The sequence below is a fragment of the Neoarius graeffei genome, chromosome 21 (assembly GCF_027579695.1).
Source record: "Neoarius graeffei isolate fNeoGra1 chromosome 21, fNeoGra1.pri, whole genome shotgun sequence".
NCBI lineage: Eukaryota > Metazoa > Chordata > Actinopteri > Siluriformes > Ariidae > Neoarius > Neoarius graeffei.
Genome location: NC_083589.1, coordinates 34091897 through 34111902, shown reverse-complemented (window position 1 = coordinate 34111902; position 20006 = coordinate 34091897). Strand labels below are relative to the sequence as shown.

Sequence of the window (20006 nt, the reverse complement as noted above, 5' to 3'; positions counted from 1 at the left end):
GGACGTGTTTACAGCACATTTGGAAAGAATATGTGTCTCAATTGGGTTTTTTTTTAATGGCACTTTGTGATACATGGCCACTTACCTGTTTACAATCAGCTCCATGTATTGTATACAAACCATTACATTAATCACAATATGTACGGCTGTATGTACACAGGAATATTATTGGAATATTCATTTTCATTCGCCGTGTAAACAGCTAAGTAGGAATTTTGTCTTTTTCCGAATAAGGGCAAAAACAAACCGGAATATTTTGTCCATGTAAACATGAATGAATAAAATTCAGTAAGTGAATGATGCCTGCATGGGGACACCGAATTAGTGATTTGACTTCAAGATGTTATTATTTTTAGCCCTGCAACACCCATTTGGAGATTGTTATCAACAACACGTGCCAGTGTCTGATCCCAGACGACGTTTGTTTTCGGGTTACTGACCACTCAACACGATGTGAGCGATCTGAGGGACGCTGGAAGCTCCACCATGTCTTGGCTACACTTGGGCTAAAAGAAAAGCTGTACATTTCATTTTTTTTTTAGATGAATAATCAGACAAATTACACAGCTTACAACACATTCAGTTTACAAGACACTCAGGTCACACACACACACACACACACACACACACACACACACACACACACAGTAAGAACAGCTGACAAACAGCAACAATAAAGAGTATGAGTACACACCCACATCAAGCTGACACACAAGATCAAGAACATGGATTACACAGCAGTGTAAGCAAGTGGAAACCGTAGCCAACGCATGCAAGCAACACAACGGCATAACACAACGGCAGCATGTCGCGCTCACTATATCGTCAGCACATCAAGAAATATTCCCAAATTATTCCTTTTCATTCATTCATTCATTCATTCATTCATCGAGATAATTTAACTTATTAAACTGCTTTGCAAGTCTAAGTAAACAAAATGGAGGAATAGCTGACGACACTTACACGCCTACTAGAACACACAACCTCTCGATCCTGCAGTCTGACTACTGACTCCGCCAGCATGTGAGGAAAAAACTCCTGCAACCACAGCCTCGATTCTAAACCGATACATATATCTTCAGCCCTAATATTCAGTTATTCCACGAAATCGAGTCGTACATGAGCTGATAGCCGATGAGGCGCGTAGCACCGAGTCGACTACAAGCCGTGTACGACCAGATTGAGTGGAATAACTGTTTTATTCTATCCACATTCACTGGATTTTGAGAAACAGAGCATTTTTATTTTTTGCAAATTTGATTAATTAAAAACTTTACCCAAAACATCCGACAAAATCATTTCCGCTTAGGCGGACTTCTTAAAAACCTATCGATGGCTGCACGAAGTGACTTCAGTGTTGTTTTTTTTGTCGAAAGTGCCGTCTTGCTGTCGTGCCGAGGTTTAGAACAGCTTATACATTTATTTAATTCTTCCTTGGACATTTCAGTTCTGTAATTTTCAAACTTCTTCGAGCTTTTGAACCAGACTCAAAAAAAAAAAAATCGACAAATTTTAATGCTTAAAGATGAAGAATATAAAAACAAACTAGTGAAATGACAGGAGCAATTTGTGAAAAATGCGATAATAATAATTCTTGGAAAAATATATACATTCTTACCATCAAATACTTTTATTCCATATTTTGTTGTTTTTTTTTTGTATTTTTGGGTGTTTTGTTTTCGAGTAGGGTTTTTATTTCGTCCTCGGTTGGTTCAGCAACACGCGCCGCCATTTTGTTTTTCTCTACTCACGGTATATGAGCTGATAGCCTAGTAGTAGAGTAGCTAATCAGAGTGCACGATTGCTCATATCCAGTGAATATGGATAGATTAAGATGAATTATTCAAGAATTATTCAGTAACTACAGCAAAACTAATCGGAAAAGGTGTGCAGTTATGAGAAGAATGTAATTCTGGATGCGCAAGTGGGTTGTGGGAGTTCATTTATTTATTTATCTGAAATAAATAGGAATGTTTTGAATGCGCTTTTAATTTCAAAGTGTATGGAGATCTGCGTCCCGTCGGCACAGCCACCAGTGAGATGTACGAATGCAAGAAGTCAGGAGGATGTCTATTAAGGACAAGAACGGGGATGCGATTTCAATAGATGTGTGTGTGTGTGTGTGTGTGTGTGTGTGTGTGTGTGTGTGTGTGTGTGTGTGTGGACTGATTCATGCATATTTACTGACTGGCCTTTTGGCTTGACGTCCTGCAAACAATAAATGATGAGCAGGGTGCTTCAACCGCAGCTCTCTCATTTATCCTGCAATAATTACAATACTGACCTTTACTATTCAATTAAACTATATGGCCTTTATAATGAGCAGTGTGTGTGTGTGTGTGTGTGTGTGTGTGTGTGTGTGTGTGTGTTAGAAAGTCATTTCAATTAATGTAAAACGGATGATGTGGCGTTTTGGAAAGCCTGATTTATAAAACCAGTAACCTGTCTGAAAGGTCATTTTGGGAAAATGCAGACATTCAGGTCAGGTCATACACACACACACACACACACACACACACACACACACGCTAACGCACGCACACACACCTCAGCCTGCCAATTTAAAAAGTAACACATGAGGCCTTTAGCTATAACGCTCTGAATTACAGACACTAATCACGCAGATGAATGGGCTCCAACGGAGATGTGAATACGTCCTCCTTTCTGGATTAAGTGCTGCAAGTAACACCACAAACGCACACTCACAAAGCTACAACGGCGAAACAATCACAAGCCTAGAGAAACAGAGAGAGAGAGAGAGAGAGAGAGAGAGAGAGAGCGATGGATTTGCCAGGCGTCTGGTTTGTGAGGGTGTGTGTGGCGACAGGGCGAAGAGGAGTTTGCTAAAGGTGTACACACACACACACACACACAGTCTAACCTCAGTCTACATCTTTTTTCTCCCCTTTTAATACTTTCAATAAGTAACATTTTTTGTAAAACAGTAATAAGGGACCAGCCAAAACATTACAATTTTTAAATTATTTTTTTTTTACTGCTCCATGCTGAGTGAATGTTCACAGTAGCATTACTCTGTGGTCAGGAAGGAACATCGTTGTTTTATCATTAACGTCAACATTTCAGATTTGTTCGCAGCAAAGACAAAAATGTAAAATGGTCACTGAAAATCTAAAATGAATGAAATTCCAGCTGCGGTGTCGTAGATCAGGATAATCAGATATATACGCTACGCAGCTTCCAAGGTAAACGTTTAGGATCATGATATTTTCCCACACCAGGTGCCACAAGGGTCATCTGGCCCGAAACGTTTAAGAATAGACACGTAACGATTCACTGTATTCACGATTCAGTTTGGTTTGGTCCATGATTTGATTTTCATGTGGTGTTTTTGAAAAAAAAAAAAAAAATTTTATGAAAAAAATTTGCAACTTTTTTCCCCATTCTTTTTCAACTTAAATATTCCTCTTGTTAAATTTCAAAAGTTATGTTTCATTTTCATAATTACTTACAAACATTTGCAAACGTTCAATTCAAATATAATCACCTATTAAATAAAATATTCCATATTACAGCGAGGAAAATTCCTTTTTTATTTCCGTAATTCAAATCATCACATGATGTATCGTTCACTGTTGTAGTCGAGTCACTAAACATTGAGTCCGAGTCCAGTCTTGAGTCCCCAGTGTTCAAGTTTGAATCAAGTCCAAGTCATTAAAAAATTTTTCGAGTCGAGTCCGAGAACAAGACTCCAACGGCACCACTTGACGGTGGCTGCTTTAGCGCCATTAACATTAGTTTGTTCCTGAACATGATGTATGAACAGGTGAATGTGCTTCTCTTTGTCAGGGAGTGTGAAGTATTCTGTCAGAGATGGTTGGGAGACGGATGTAAGTGCAGAAGGTGTTTATTAATCCAAGTGAAGACGGTAAATAATCCAGAACGGCAGGCAAAATCGTAAAACAGTGAAACGGGCAATAGGTCGATCGAGGCGCAAACAGGCTATCGTAGACTCGGCAGAATCAAGGACGAGAAACAGGAAATCAGGGATCAGGAAACCAAACAAGGAAATAAGGCTCGGTAATGTTTCAGCAACGCAACTCAATACTTCGCAAAGTAAATGTGTTTTCACAGCTTTTATATAGGCATGCTGACTGCGCCTTAATCCTGTGCAGGTGCGAGTCATTTACGTCGCGCACGCACAAAAGTCTGCTTGGCGCTCGCACGCTGTCCGGAGTGCACGCCGAGGATCTATCTGATGCACGCGCTAAGAGGCGCAGGTGTGACATTCTTGCACAAAATTAGTATAAAAGTTAATATAGATATAAACAGGGTGCGATTTGTCAAAAAACCAGAAGGGGGGATGGTTTTTTTTTAAATCATGAAACGTCACAAAATTAAGGTAACAATAGGCTAACAGCTCAATAACATCCGATGATATCAAATGAATAACACTAAACGAAAACGATCACTAAACCAGAGATAGTAAATTCATCTTCCTATCTCTCTGACTAAATACACAAACACTAACGCACAACAAAGTTCGCATTGCTTGTCGCGTTGCTGTGATGTTTCTCTCCCTCCGGATTAAATGGACAGTGACTCGAAAATCACTAAAATACATGAATACTAAATGAACAGTTTGCTCTGATGGCGCAGTTCACATTGTGCGCAGCTTTCCGATTTAAACTGTTTTTTTTTCTCATCCTTATACTTCCTGTTTCATGGACTGTAACGGATTTGCTTATTTAGTAATTTTAATACAGAATTTACTTTGAAATTATAATCAGACACTCCAACATCCCCCCTAAAAAAAAATCGGCCGTGAAAAAGGCGGCATCCGCCAAAAGGCGCGCTGTTTGCATCCCTGCATAGAACGCAAAGATATTGTTATTATCTACAATGTATCTATTTGCTGGGGACGTTCGTGAACATCAAAGCTGGCACTTCGGGTCATTTTGAAAGTGAGTGCAATGTAGACCATAGAAAACTGTGTCACAACATGCCTGTCATGTCAACTTTTTTTTTTGGTTTGTTTGTTTGTTTTATTGACGAGGTTGTCCCCGAGGATTTTTTTTCAGCAGAGATAAAAACCAGAGGGGGGGATGATCATCCCCACCAGCAAATCGCACCCAGGATATAAATATCTTATGCCAAATTACTATGGCATGTTACAAAAAATAAAGAAAAAACCCGAGTCCTCGTCTCCAATTTACGAGTCCGAATGCAGTTAATGCACGAGTCCGAGTTCAAGTCCAAGTCAAGTCACGAGTCCTTAAAATTTAGGCACGAGTGGGACTCGAGTGCTACAAGCCTGGTATCGTTACGTGCCTGTTTTGATACGAATATGTCAGGACAATTACAATGTAATCTCGGGATCTGAAGCATTTTAATGTGTTTTTTTTTGTTCTTTCAGCGAACATCAATATTATAAAAATCATATTTACTCATACGAGTCATATTTGAATGGTGAAATCTGTTCTGGCACAAATAATCCCAGTAAATTCTGACTTCAGTGAATGACGAGGAGTCCGGATGATAAACTGCTCATTGATATCCTGAATCAGAAACATAAATATACACATGAAGCAAACATACACACACATACGGTATAGACAGTAGACAAGTACAAACAGCAAACTCCTATCATACCCAGAGAGATTCCCTTCTTATGTTTGACTGTTAGGTTTATTGTGTGTGTGTGGGAGCGGGCGTCTCTCTGGGCGTGTGTATGCGTGGGATGGGATGGGTGAGGCGGATGAGGTTTATACTCACTGTTGACGCTACCTGCTAGTGCATTAATGTTGTTGAGGCCGACGGTGGCCCCGGCGAGGCCTTGCAGGGTTCCCAAAGAACCGAGAGAACCCATCGCTCCGGCACTCGAGTTAGCTGTGGAGCCTGCTGCTGAGACAGAGCGAGAGAGAGAGAGAGAGAGAGAGCATTGAGCGTATGTACATATGGTACAGAAAAGATGTTCAAAAATGTCTCACAGACATGTGGAGGAAGGGAGGGAGACAACACAAGATCAGGAAAATGACAATAATGATGATGATGATGATGATGAAGATGATAAAGTGAAACAGATCATGGCAAGAAACAGCCTTACATACACACTTTCTTACTTTAATGCTGTTCTGTAGAAAGATGGATTTAGAAAGAGCAAAAGGGGGGAGGGAGAGCAGGAGGGAGGGAGGGTTACGTGAAGGCGTGCCAGTGTGAGACACGAAATGAGAATCACGTAAAAAAAAAAAATAAAATAAAAGCAATACGCTCTGTGAAAATGACTCCAATGCTTTAAACTCGCACCTCTCCCAGAAAACATTTCCAAAATTACTTCTGCCCTTTCCTAAGCGTTTCGGCAGCAACGAAAGACGCAGTACCAGCTACAAGGCCTACACAAGGACAAAACAGAAGGACAGACACTTGCCCAAGACACAGGCTTTCTGATGCAATGACTAAGTGCGAGGATGTGGATGAAGGCGTCTCAATGGAGGGAGAGGAAAAAGCGTGACGGCTGTAGTGCTGACGCTACAACATTGAGAATGATGACGATGACGATGAAGGCTAGACGGCCGCCGGTTACCTGGGCTGGCCAGGGCTCCCAGGGAGCCTGTGCTGGAGGTCAGGGCACTAGCGGTGGACGGGCTGGCCGAGCTCTGAGCTGCCGCGGCGGCCGCTGCTAGAGTGGCCAGATTCTGTAACTGCAGAGCGTTCATACCTGAAGAGAGAGAGAGAGTCAGCCATCGTGGGAGTGGGTGTGGCTGCGCAATAACATGGATGGTGGCGTGTTAACACACACTGATCTCAGCGAGGAGGTCCTGAGTGCTACACAGGGTGATCGAGCAGGCACTGGAGTGTGGGATGTTAATTGACTAAAGTTAAAATGAATGGCCATGAACACAGGAGTGTGTGATTGACCAGGTGTGTGTGTGTAGAACATGTTTTGACATGAACTCGTTTTAAAAAGATGGCCATGAATTGCAGAGTGTGTGGGAGGAGAGAAGTGAGTATGCAATGGAAATATCCTGGGAAGTGTGTCAGCTAATTACAAGAAGTGTGTATATATTCTCGTAGAGCGTCAAACACAATGCATCTGATGTTTATAGATACGCTGCTGAGCCATAACATCATGACCACCGAGCGGTGAAGAAGTGAATTACATTGATTATCTCATTACACTGGCACCTGTCAAGGGGTGGGATATATTAGGCAGCGACAGAAGAGAACAGTCAGTACTTGAAGTTGATGTGTTGGAAGCAGGAAAAATGGGCCACTATAAGGATCTGAGCGACTTTCCCAAGGGCCAAACTGTGCTGGCGAGATGACTGGGTCTGAGCATCTCCAAAATGGCACATCTTGTGGGGTGTTCCCGGTGTGCAGTGGTTAGTACCTACCAAAAGTGGTCCAAGGAAGGACAACCAGGGAACCAGCAACAGGGTCATGGATGTCGACGGCTCATTGATTCGCATGGGGCACGAAGGCTAGCCCATATGGTCCAATCCCACAGAAGAGCTCCTGTAGCACAAACTGCTGAAAAAAGTTAATGTTGACACCTTTCTGTTGACCCTGTCGCTGGTTCACCGGTTGTCCTTCCTTGGACCACTTTTGGTAGGTACTAACCACTGCATACTGGGAACACCCCGCAAGATGTGCCATTTTGGAGATGCTCAGACCCAGTCATCTCGCCAGCACAGTTTGGCCCTTGGGAAAGTCACTCAGATCCTTACAGTTGCCCATTTTTCCTGCTTCCAACACATCAACTTCAAGAACTGACTGTTCTCTTCTCTTGCTGACAAATATACGGTACCCCACCCCTTGACCGGTGCCACTGTAATGAGATAATCAATGTTATTCACTTCACCTGTCAGTCATAATGCTCTGGCTGATCAGTGTATGCTGAAACACACTCTCAATGAATACACTATTGTATATTTTAACAAACAGAAACCCACACACACACACATAGCAGACACCACAACCAAGTTAACCCACCCCAACTAGGAGTAAGAGCCTTGAAACTCCAAATCAAAGCTACAGTTTCACTCTGAGAATCTATTTCAGTGATGGTCTTGATGTTTAACTGATCTGCTCAGTCTACTTGTCCATTGCATTGCAAAAAGTATGCCTCTCGACAACAGTAAATAAGTGTACAAAGGATAAGCAAACATCTCGAATTTCTTTTCTCCGTCACTGATTTTCCAGAAAAGCCTCCCAGCACTGATTCAGCATGCTGACTCACCACTGGTAAGGACTAACCAGTGAGCAGAAAATAGTACAAATTCCCAGATGACACTCAGCCACAGATGTTTGACAGATTCCGGTAGCCGGCCAATGGCTTGTGTATAAGAACCATTACTCTCCAGGCTTCGGACTCGTCTCCAGAAGCAGGAACAAGCTTCAAACAGCAGTAAAAGGAAGAAAATTGATTTTGTAACATGTGGCGCATCATCTGCTTTTCATTCATCAGCAAAAGTGTGTGATAAGTCTTTGAATCAAGATTCAAGGATTCATTGAGATTGCACACATACCCCCTTTCGATCAACGGGGAACGAGTTCTTGAACCGGTTCCGTTCAGGATTCTTTGAGCCTTGGTGCCAGGTTGCGAATCGGCCCTCGTTTTCATCAGTTTTGAACGTAACCGTTGTAATCAAGGACGCGTCATGAACGGAAGGTGTTGCACAATGCACAACGGGAGTAAAGTGTAGGAGCAAGATGGTGGATCACATTGATTGACTGCCTGCAAACTTCTGTTCGGTTCTGATATTTGTTTTCATTCCATTTTTTTCTGAAGATGTATCCTTTTCCATTGCTGCGCTCTGCTTCCTCTCCAAACTAATGACGCCCACTGACGATATCATGGCTCACACTGGAAAAACATCTTTTGGTTCTTGCTGGGAACCAAAGTTCCGAACCAATTTATTTTTGGTCGGAATGCTCTCAGTGGTTCAAAATTTAGGGCATGAACCAGAACCGAACCCATTCCCTGTCGGTGGAAAAGATGCATCAGTGGTTAAAAAGCTGTGGGCTAATTTAAAAGCCAAGATACTGACTATCCCGGCTTATTGCTTCAGTCAGGGACCAGACGAGAACAACTTCCAGGGATCGGATGCATCATGTGGATAGGCGCCACTGATGCAGATATATGGACCAAGGAATAGCTTTTGTCCTTCTGTATTAAACAATGATACTAATTTATTCGGTGCCTACATTGCAGAGGGTGTTTTATTGGTTTCACCATCTACAGCAGTAGATATACAATTATTGCGGGAAGCCTCTGTGCCTTTTTTATCAATGGAAATGGACTAAAATGGGAAAAGACCACCACAGGTCCATAATCCAAATAATATCTGGTCAGTAATGCTCTGGTGAGAGTTTATTCCTTGCCTTAGTGCTGTGTACGGGATTGTGGTTTTAATCCCTTCCTCGCTCGCACTGACGTTCCTGTATGCATGAGAGTAAATACATATTGCGTCCACAATTTTTTGTCGCATCCTGCAGATCCCAGAGGATCCTAATACTGATGTCCACCACTACCATTACAACATATGTTGCTCCTATATGTACATGTCACTCCTAATCTCCTGCCCTCGCCATCACAATGGAATCTGCTCGGGTAATCCTTTGCTCAGGGAGTCCACATTTTCAGCAAGTAATGTCGATCAATGTGTAAAACAAAAAAAACAAACAAAAAAAAACAATTGGAGATCATCTTGGACCCCTGAGGGCTGGTTTATGGTGAGAGCCCTGGATTGGATATGAGAAATGTTCACTGGCAGATAGCTTTGACTGCTTCATGTTTATTCTGTAGACTGGACACTGGAGCCTCGAGCTAAGAATTTCTATCTTGTCTAGTGCATACTGTATGACTTCTTCTTACACAAAAACACCAACCAGGAAACAACCAGGATGGGCGCCAACATTTACTGTAATCTTGGATGTTGGACGGGAAAGAAGCTACGATCTGAAGGTCGCTCTCCAGTAGGAGTGAACAAAATGCCACTATCCGTATGTGTATTTGTTTAGTGCTCCAAATATTCGTGCCTGAAAGTGGGTGTGGCCTAGACCAAAATGTTTTTAGCGCTGCCTTTGGCTGAAGCCTACAGATGCACCTGTCTGTATGTGTATACTTAACCGAGTTGGAGCGTTATTAAGAATGTAATTGGCATACCAGCCTCAGGTAGCGATTCCACAATCGCCGTGTGGCGCTACTGCATACTCACTGTCTAAGGGTCATGTTACATAACCTCAGCTCGCAATGTACTCCTGCGGTCTAGAGCACTGTCCGGAAAAGGAGCAGCTTTTGCAACGTCGGTTCAAATCCTGGCGTTGATGTACAGTACAACCCCGATTCCAAAAAAGTTGGGACAAAGTACAAATTGTAAATAAAAACAGAATGCAATGATGTGGAAGTTTCAAAATTCCATATTTTATTCAGAATAGAACATAGATGACATATCAAATGTTTAAACTGAGAAAATGTATCATTTAAAGAGAAAAATTAGGTGATTTTAAATTTCATGACAACAACACATCTCAAAAAAGTTTGACAAGGCCATGTTTACCACTGTGAGACATCCCCTTTTCTCTTTACAACAGTCTGTAAACGTCTGGGGACTGAGGAGACAAGTTGCTCAAGTTTAGGGATAGGAATGTTAACCCATTCTTGTCTAATGTAGGATTCTAGTTGCTCAACTGTCTTAGGTCTTTTTTGTCGTGTCTTCCGTTTTATGACGCGCCAAATGTTTTCTATGGGTGAAAGATCTGGACTGCAGGCTGGCCAGTTCAGTACCCGGACCCTTCTTCTACGCAGCCATGATGCTGTAATTGATGCAGTATGTGGTTTGGCATTGTCATGTTGGAAAATGCAAGGTCTTCCCTGAAAGAGACGTCGTCTGGATGGGAGCATATGTTGCTCTAGAACCTGGATATACCTTTCAGCATTGATGGTGTCTTTCCAGATGTGTAAGCTGCCCATGCCACACGCACTAATGCAACCCCATACCATCAGAGATGCAGGCTTCTGAACTGAGCGCTGATAACAACTTGGGTCGTCCTTCTCCTCTTTAGTCCGAATGACACGGCGTCCCTGATTTCCATAAAGAACTTCAAATTTTGATTCGTCTGACCACAGAACAGTTTTCCACTTTGCCACAGTCCATTTTAAATGAGCCTTGGCCCAGAGAAGACGTCTGCGCTTCTGGATCGTGTTTAGATACGGCTTCTTCTTTGAACTATAGAGTTTTAGCTGGCAACGGCGGATGGCACGGTGAATTGTGTTCACAGATAATGTTCTCTGGAAATATTCCTGAGCCCATTTTGTGATTTCCAATACAGAAGCATGCCTGTATGTGATGCAGTGCCGTCTAAGGGCCCGAAGATCACGGGCACCCAGTATGGTTTTCCGGCCTTGACCCTTACGCACAGAGAGTCTTCCAGATTCTCTGAATCTTTTGATGATATTATGCACTGTAGATGATGATATGTTCAAACTCTTTGCAATTTTACACTGTCGAACTCCTTTCTGATATTGCTCCACTATTTGTCGGCGCAGAATTAGGGGGATTGGTGATCCTCTTCCCATCTTTACTTCTGAGAGCCGCTGCCACTCCAAAATGCTCTTTTTATACCCAGTCATGTTAATGACCTATTGCCAATTGACCTAATGATTTGCAGTTTGGTCCTCCAGCTGTTCCTTTTTTGTACCTTTAACTTTTCCAGCCTCTTATTGCCCCTGTCCCAACTTTTTTGAGATGTGTTGTTGTAATGAAATTTCCAATGAGCCAATATTTGGCATGAAATTTCAAAATGTCTCACTTTCGACATTTGATATGTTGTCTATGTCCTATTGTGAATACAATATCAGTTTTTGAGATTTGTAAATTATTGCATTCCGTTTTTATTTACAATTTGTACTTTGTCCCAACTTTTTTGGAATCGGAGTTGTATTTTTAAGAGGTCTGAACATAATCATATACCCAGGCTCGTCACGTACCGTAGCTTCTATCTCCGAATCAGAAAAAGGCTGAGCTTAGACCTGCACAGGTCTCTAGTACTTTCTTAATAGTTGTAAATGCATCGTTTGTGTTCATGTTAATGAGGAAAAACTGGTATGGCGTGTGTGTATGTGTGCATCAGTGTCAGAAGCCAAGAGGCTTAGAAGAGAAAATAGCTGTGTAGAAAAAATGGGCTTGCTGTAGGAAGCAGCAGGCGAACAGGCAGCTAAGAAGCTCTTTTGTGTTTCTGAAAAGACTTGAAATCGCAGCCGGATTTTTGAGGGCATTTGCATGTTTGTGTGTGTTTAAGCGTTTAAAATGCCTGCTGATTAGCTGGCACACAATGACACTGGTGGTCAAAGAGGACAATTATACAAGTTGCAAGAGGTTGTTTAGTTTCCATGCATGCAATTTTGTATGTGGAGATCTTTGTGTGTGTGTGTGCGTGTGTGTGTGAGACAGAGAGAGAGAGAGAGAGAGAGAGAGAGAGAGAACGAAAGAGCGACCGAATACAAGAAATTCAGCACATGGGAGGAGGATGTGTGAGAAAATCTGTGTGATTGTGTGTGAGAGAAAAGGAGTGTTAGAAGTAGAAAATGCAAAAGTGGGAGTGAAAGTGTGTGCGTGTGTGTGTGTGCACGCCAGCGTGTGTGTGCATTTGTGTGAGTTTCTTCAAGATCCCAGTAGACAGAGGGTGGTCAGTGGGGAGAATTCACTAGCTCTTAGTGCTCAGTGTGTGTTTCAGAGCTCCTTATGGCTTGTAGCTCCGCCCACACCAGATGTCAGCTGCACACAGAGCCTGCCAATCACGGCCCGTTGCCAGGCGACAGATGGAAGGATCCGACTGAGATGCACAATTCAACTGAGAGAAGGCGCTAAGATCTTGGTGAGCTCACGAGCTCCTGCTGGTTTGTACCACATGAAGATGAGGACACACATGCGCGCACACACACTTTTTTTTGCAGTTGTACACAGTTGGACCGGAATAAAAGATCCTCTCCGGGCGTTGATTATGTTTAAGTGGTGTTATTATCCTTGCAGGACAAAACCTAGTGTGTAAGTATGGTACACAAGATACATGAAGTGAGATATTACTCGTTATTTTGCGTTTTTGTGAGCTGCCCTAACATTATGAATCACTGTAGCCTGGAAGCACACTCTCCGTTTTTTACGTTGCTGTAAAGAGGAAAATCTGAGTTTCCGCAAACCTTGTTTTGGAGGAAAAAAAAAAGAGCCTGTGACAAATCTTTCGAAAATAGGGGTGTTCACACGGCACGTATTTGCATCGATGCTGCACCGATGTATTTTGTTGCGATATATCTTACACCGGTGTAAATTTTGTGGAGCGTTCACACGTCACAAACCTGCTTACTAGAGAGAAGCGTGTTAGCACCGGTGCAGCCCCACTTGCGTTCACACAGCAGTTTTTGCGACCGTACTATACGATAGTAATAATGCGGAAATGAATGAAAATGTACTTCCTTTTCCCGGTTGTCATGGCATCACCAAGCGCTGGGAAAACAACGTGGATGAAGACACGCAGTTCTGTTGTTGTTGATATTCGCTATTTTGGAAGCGCAAAACACCAGGATGCAAATTATGCAATGCCCGTACGTAATCAACTCTCCTCACGCGTAGCGAGTCTACCCCTGTAGCGTTCAGACGTCCCATTTTATATCGGTGCTGCCCCGCAAACTAGCATTTACTCTGGAGTAAATTTCTTAAACCACCTCCCAAGCAGGGTTAGATTTGCACCGGTTTAAGCAGCTTTCAGGGGCTACACCGCTATAACTTTGTACCGTGTGAACGCTCTACCGGGGCAGCCCCGGTGCTACACCGGAGTAAAAGTTGCCGTGTGAACACCCCTAATATTCCAGATGGACTATTTATAACGGATTATTAGTACATTTAGTTAATAGTGACAAACACAGATGTGCACACTGGCCCAATGTGCTTGCCTGTCTCGTGATCTGGATCGCAATATACTTAAAAGGAACATTTACGAAATTTCAAAGAGCATAGCATTAACTGCCATGTAATATTTCAGAGGCAAGTATTACATTTTTTGTTTACTGTTTTAATACCAGCTATCAAGACTGCAGGCTTTTATGGTATGGGCTCCAGGTATTTATTCTCCATTTTGGCCTGTTTTTCCAGGTTGCCGTTATTTAATCGATAATTTTCGAAATTAAAGCAAAGAGATGTTTCATGCTTAAAAAGATAACGGTCAGACTGAGCACTTGGGCCCGGATGATAAGGGATTTTTGGGATAGATACCGATACCAATACAAAAAAAGGTTTATGATTTCTGATAAGCTCGATACCCACCTCTCGGAAAAAAAAAAGGCAAGTACATCTTCATTCAAATAGAAATGTATTAAAAATAGTCAAGCAGGCCTAAATGTACTGCTCGACCCTGCTTGGGTCAGCTGATCGTTGTGATTTGTGGCGTTCCAGACGCGTGCGTTGTCAACAGTGAAGTTGCAGTGTGCCCTCTGGTGGACAGATTATGCAACTACACCCATAATATGGTTAAAGCGTCCCTCTTCCATCTCTCGGTTTCTTTTTAATTGTAATTTCTCGGCTGTTATAAATGCTGATACTGATTCATCAGCAATTAGCTCATATTGGCTGATAATACTTGCATATCTGATGTATCAGTCAGGCCCGACTGGGTATGATGGGTGTAACACTTGTTTTTAGGTATAAATTATTTTTTTTAAATCCACCGTACGGTATATTGGCCTACAACCAATACATTAAAATGAGACTTCAGGTCGCTATCAGTACCTTAATGCCTTGCTAAAATGAATCACTGAGTTAGTTCTCTATTGAGCCGCGTTAATATTTCACAAGCAAAGAAACAATGATATTTATTTATTTGCTGCAAAGTAACAGAGGACTCCCTGATCGTGTCCTCCATCACTTTGTAATTTTAACCTTGTTCAGTTGCTTCATGCAGTCATGTCATGGGTATGTACTGTAAAATATCATGAGTTCTATGCTACTGCATGTTTGTTGAACCAAGTCAAACCAAGATATTTCGAAACTGATTGATTACCTCCACCAATTTTGCTGGAGGAGGTTATGTTTTTGCCTCCATTTGTTTGTTTGTTCCCAACATAAGTCAAAAAGTAGTGAACGGATTTTGATGAAATTGTGAGGAAAGGTGGGCCATGGGCCAAGGAACAATTGTTTAGATTTTGACACGAATCCGAATATGAACGTAGATCCATCGTGTTTTTTTTTTAATCTGTTCCCAACATAACTCAAAAAGTCGTGAACGGATTTGGATTAAATTTGGTGGACAGCTTTAGTATTATCCTCAGTGCAAGTGACTTGATTTTGGTGTTGATAATATGTCGCTTGGCGGAGGTATGCACTCTACCGAGTGCCCTTCTAGTTGAACTTGTTTTATGACACTGAGAGACACTGCAGAGTAAGGCGGAATGTTTCACAAGCAAATAATTTCCTTCTCACAAAGCGAATAATCGCAGAAGTGATTTGAATCCTTCACAAAATCATCATGGCTGAGACTTCTGAGACTAACATCCATCGAAAGGACACACTGACCCAGATTATGTCCTTCAAAGTGTGATAAAGCTTTAGCGCATTTGCAAGCCTTAAAAAAGGGAATGCTGCAGATTGTTGAACACCAGAGGATTCATTTGGGGCACCTTCCTGGAATTTAGGACGCCTTTCTGAAAACACACCCGGGAGAAATGGTAAGGGCTCTGCAGAAATGTCAGCGAACACTGACTTCGGAATGGTTCAAGGTTCGTTCTCATTGTTTCAAATCTCCATTTATTCAGGGTCAGGATCGCAATGGATCCAAAGAACATCATAAGAACATGAGACAGTCCAAAATGTGTCCACACAGTCCCACACACTCCCTGACTCTTACTACTGATCTTAAATCTACAATAAAGAAAAGTTCATGCTGGAGTTCAAATGATCCAGAACAGGGATGGTTTAGTAATGGGAGTTTAGAGGAAGGGTTAAATTGGACTTTACAGGGTTACACGCTGGGATAGATAAATCAAGAATCAGCAGAAATCAACGTACCTGCCATCTGCTGGATCCCACTGAACGCTCCTAGGTTACTGGACGAGGTTGCCTGCTGTAGCAACTACAAAGAGACACAGAGAAAGAGAAGGAGTGATGGAAAATCGGGTAAACCAGAACTACAGACATTATGATACATTAGCTTAAAGCAGAACTCATTCTCAAAGCATGAAGAAATATAGCACGGCACATGTATTACATTACATGTAATACCAATAAGCGCCTCATGTTACTCAAGCCATTAAGCAAGACCATTAACATTCAAGTGCTTGGATTGTCTCCTTTCTCAAGCCACTTAGGTGGGGTTTACATTAGACCATATCAGCGGATCATCAGATTAACGTTTTTAAAACGATTAGCGTGCACACAGCAACGCCAATACACAATTCACATGCACACAGCAACGCCAATACACGGATACGCTCGGCTCCGCAGGCATCCTGCGCTCCAAATCACTCCGCCCTGAACAGCAAGTGCCCTCTGGAGGGTGCGCACTCCGGCCCTGCGCAGCTCACAGAGCGCGCGAGTGGAGTGCACGAGCAGTGATTCGGGACTGAGCCGCTGTGTGTGTGTGATCTCAGTGCATGTCGGGCATGCGCGTCACTTACCACTTGTAAGTGGAAGGATGGCAAGTCTAAAGACAATCATAACTACACAATGGGCAGTATTTGCATCAGTATTTGCAGTATTTTCATACTTTTATACTCTTTAATGAAAGGTGATACAAGGCGAAAGTCCGTGCCGTTTTTCAGCAGTCGCGTCACATGACCAACGCCAGCGAATCAGGAAGGTGGATGTCACAGTGACGTTATCCAATGACGACGCCAGCTAGAGCTCAGCACAGCGTATCCACGTATTCTCAATGTTTACACAGCACCGGACCAGACACGATCTGGATTGAATACGTGGACCCTGGCGGATTCCCGTTTCCCGGCGTTTCCAGGCGTTTTAATGTAAACGGACAGTGCATCCGCAAAGAAAACGGGACAGATACGGTCTAATGTAAACTTGGCCTTAGGGCCTCTGCATGCTCTTGCGACAAGGCTTTCGCAGACAGCTTTTCGCAGATAGTTGTAATTTATCGTTGAGCGGGAGGTAATAGGCGTGCGCGATGTCATTCACCGCCACAACGCAAGGGGGCGCGAAGTCGCGAAATCGCTAGGAGTAGTTGGTGGGTGTGGTTAGTGGAGTGTTTATCCTCCGGTTACTTATAATGACTAGAACTGGAGTCGTATAGATGTACGTACTTCCTCACTTCCTCGATCAACCGCTCTTCGTGCTGCTCCATCTTCGCTCGTGTTTTTAAAAATGCCGGTCGTGAAAACAAACCAAACCGGGAAAGTAGGGAAGCGGAAGTGCGTGTACAGCGGAAGTAGAGTGGACCAATCAGAGCCCTCTTGTCTGCGACGCTGTCTGCGAGGCTTCTGCGGTGGTCACAATTTTTGGGAGGTGCGTGCAGAGCGTCTGCGAAGGTGGGGGGGCTACGCAGACGCTATCTGCGATGCCGTCTGCGAGGACTGGGTTGTCAGCATAAATTGGCCTTTAGGAAGAAAAAAATCTCCGGGATGAATACATGGCCATATAAATGATGATTATACCAGGCTTGTAGTACTCGAGTCCAGGACTCGTACCCTAATTTTAAGGACTCGTGACTTGACTTGGACTTGAGCACTGATGACACGGACTTGGACTCATGCATTAACTGCAGTCAGACTCGTAAACTGGAGACGAGGACACGGATTTTTTTCTTTATTGTTTGTAACATGCCATAATAATTTATCATAAGATATTTATATCTACATTAATCTTTATACTAATTTGGTGCAAGAGAACGCACATTCACCTGTTCATACGTCATGTTCAGGAACAAACTAACGTTAATGGCGCTAAAATGCCTGGAGAGAAGCCCCTAGGATTGTCCGCTTTGCTTATACAGACTTCTCGTGCAGTGGGAAAAAATGCACTGCTACTGTATGTGTTCAACATGTAGAAGAACTATCGAGGAGACGACGGGGACAACCTCGAACTTCAATCATCATTTGGTACGACTCCACCCAGAGAAGGAAGTGACACGCTGTGTTCACTGCTCTGTTGATAGTGGGCGGGGCTTGCTGAGCGATGAACTAGCGAGTGTTAACCCTCTCTCATGTTATTTGCCCTGATAGTGGGCGGGGCTTGCTGAGCGACGAACAAGCTTTTTATCTGTAGCCTGTTAACTGAAACGGGGCTGTCGGGCAGTAACGTTAGTCCGACGCAGCAGCAGAGACGCTTTCACATAAAGGCAGCAACAGCCACCGTCAAATGGTGCGGGTGGAGTCTTGTTCTCAGACTCGACTCGGATCAAAAGTGGACTCGACTCGAAATTTTCTTTAATGACTTGGACTCAAACACTGGGGACTCAAGGCTGGACTCGGACTTGAGGTTTAGTGACTTGACCACGACACCGGGTTATACAGCCAAGTAGTGATCAGGCGCAAGAAAAGGAAACTAACCAGTACAGTCTGAGACCCTCGAGGATAAACTGTGAGAGCCAGGCTCAGTGGAATGGACTCTGTTACCCTGAAGGGTTTTGACAGGATGTCTTAAACAACGTACAGAATGGTAAACAAATTATTCCTAGCCAGAGTCTCTGTTCCACTGAACCTCACATATTTTCTGAACAGTTAACATTGAGATCACAGTGGAAAAAAAACAACAAACAATGCTTATTCAAAATTCATACTGTTTTTTTTTTTTTAGATCAGTAACAATAAGAACAACAACAACAAAAAAAGGCACAATGCACTTATTACAGACCACAGGCATGTCTTTGAGTTCATATGTAAAATGGTGGCTTTTTGGTAATTGAGTCTATGGCTACATATGAATTCTCAGTATGGACTAACCATGGTTAAGTACCTACTAGTGTCGGAGTGGGCGGCACGGTGGTGTCGTGGTTAACACTGTCGCCTCACAGCAAGAAGGTTCCGGGTTTGAACCTCACAGCCGATGAGGGCCTTTCTGTGTGGAGTTTGCATGTTCTCCCCATGTCTGCATGGGTTTCCTCCAAAGACATGCGGTTATGCTAACTGGCTACTCTAAATTGTCCATGACCAAAAGCAGAGAAATGGCTAGCCAGGTATATTTACTTAACCAAGAAACCCGAGAAAAGAGACCCAACCCAGAACACACTGGACGGGTGAAGAAGACGACGTGTTGTAGTACTCAAGACCACTTTCTGAAGGTTTCGGAATTGACCTCGTTGTTTCTTGGACATAGAGGACTTGGGGTTTTCTTTCAAGACCAGTCAAGCTGGATTTCACTAAACTGCCTGTGCATTGTCTGATTTATCTGTGAACATCATTACAGTGACTGGATGTAAAATTTCCTGCTTCAGATCCAACCAGTAACGTAACTCCTTGCTAATTTAAATTTTTTTATTCTTGTTAACGACTGTCACCCCTCCCCCACTCCTTCACACACACTGGTCTGGTCCTGGTCTTGCCTTGATCTTAACCCCTCAAAGTCTTGATCATTACTTGGTCTCGGTTTAGGTGGTCTTGAATACAACACTTGTACCTACTACAGTCTAAAGTCCTTCCCATGCCACGCCCTGGTCTTCCCAGGTAGTCTCCTGTCCCAGTACTAACCAGTGGTGGGTTTCCCAAAAGCCTCTTATCATTAAGAACATCTTAACTAGGAGAGAGAGAGTTCATTGTACTGCTCACTCTACCACTTAATGATGATCTTTGTGCTACGATGCTTTTGGGCGGTTAAGGTGCATTGGGCAGCACCAATCTCTGTTTCATTTGCCCTCGGCCTCTCACCTATACAGCTAGGGTTACAGTGGGGGGCTAGTCCTCTGGTAACCACGAGAGTTTGACTCCCCACTCGCATCTGTATTGCAGTGTGCCTTGCCAGATGGCAGTAGGCACCATTTTGGGACGACCCGACTACAAGTAGAACTCGCGATCTCCTGGTCAAGAGGCCGACACGCTAACCACTAGGCCA

The 20006-nt window shown here is 43.1% G+C and overlaps 1 protein-coding gene across 21 annotated transcripts in view; it reads right to left on the bottom strand.

The window, feature by feature from the left end:
* Positions 1–20006, bottom strand: part of celf2 (cugbp, Elav-like family member 2) — a 297415-nt gene that overhangs the window by 22768 nt on the left and 254641 nt on the right. For 7 of the 21 annotated variants that reach the window (XM_060903001.1, XM_060903007.1, XM_060903003.1 and 4 more), the window contains 3 exons: positions 16017–16080; positions 6542–6676; positions 5734–5862 (listed from right to left, as the gene is read on the bottom strand). In XM_060903001.1, coding sequence (XP_060758984.1) covers positions 5734–5862; positions 6542–6676; positions 16017–16080 — 328 coding nt within the window. The remainder of the gene's footprint in view (positions 1–5733; positions 5863–6541; positions 6677–16016; positions 16081–20006) is intronic. The other 14 variants (XM_060903004.1, XM_060903008.1, XM_060902998.1 and 11 more) reach the window with 6 other exon arrangements.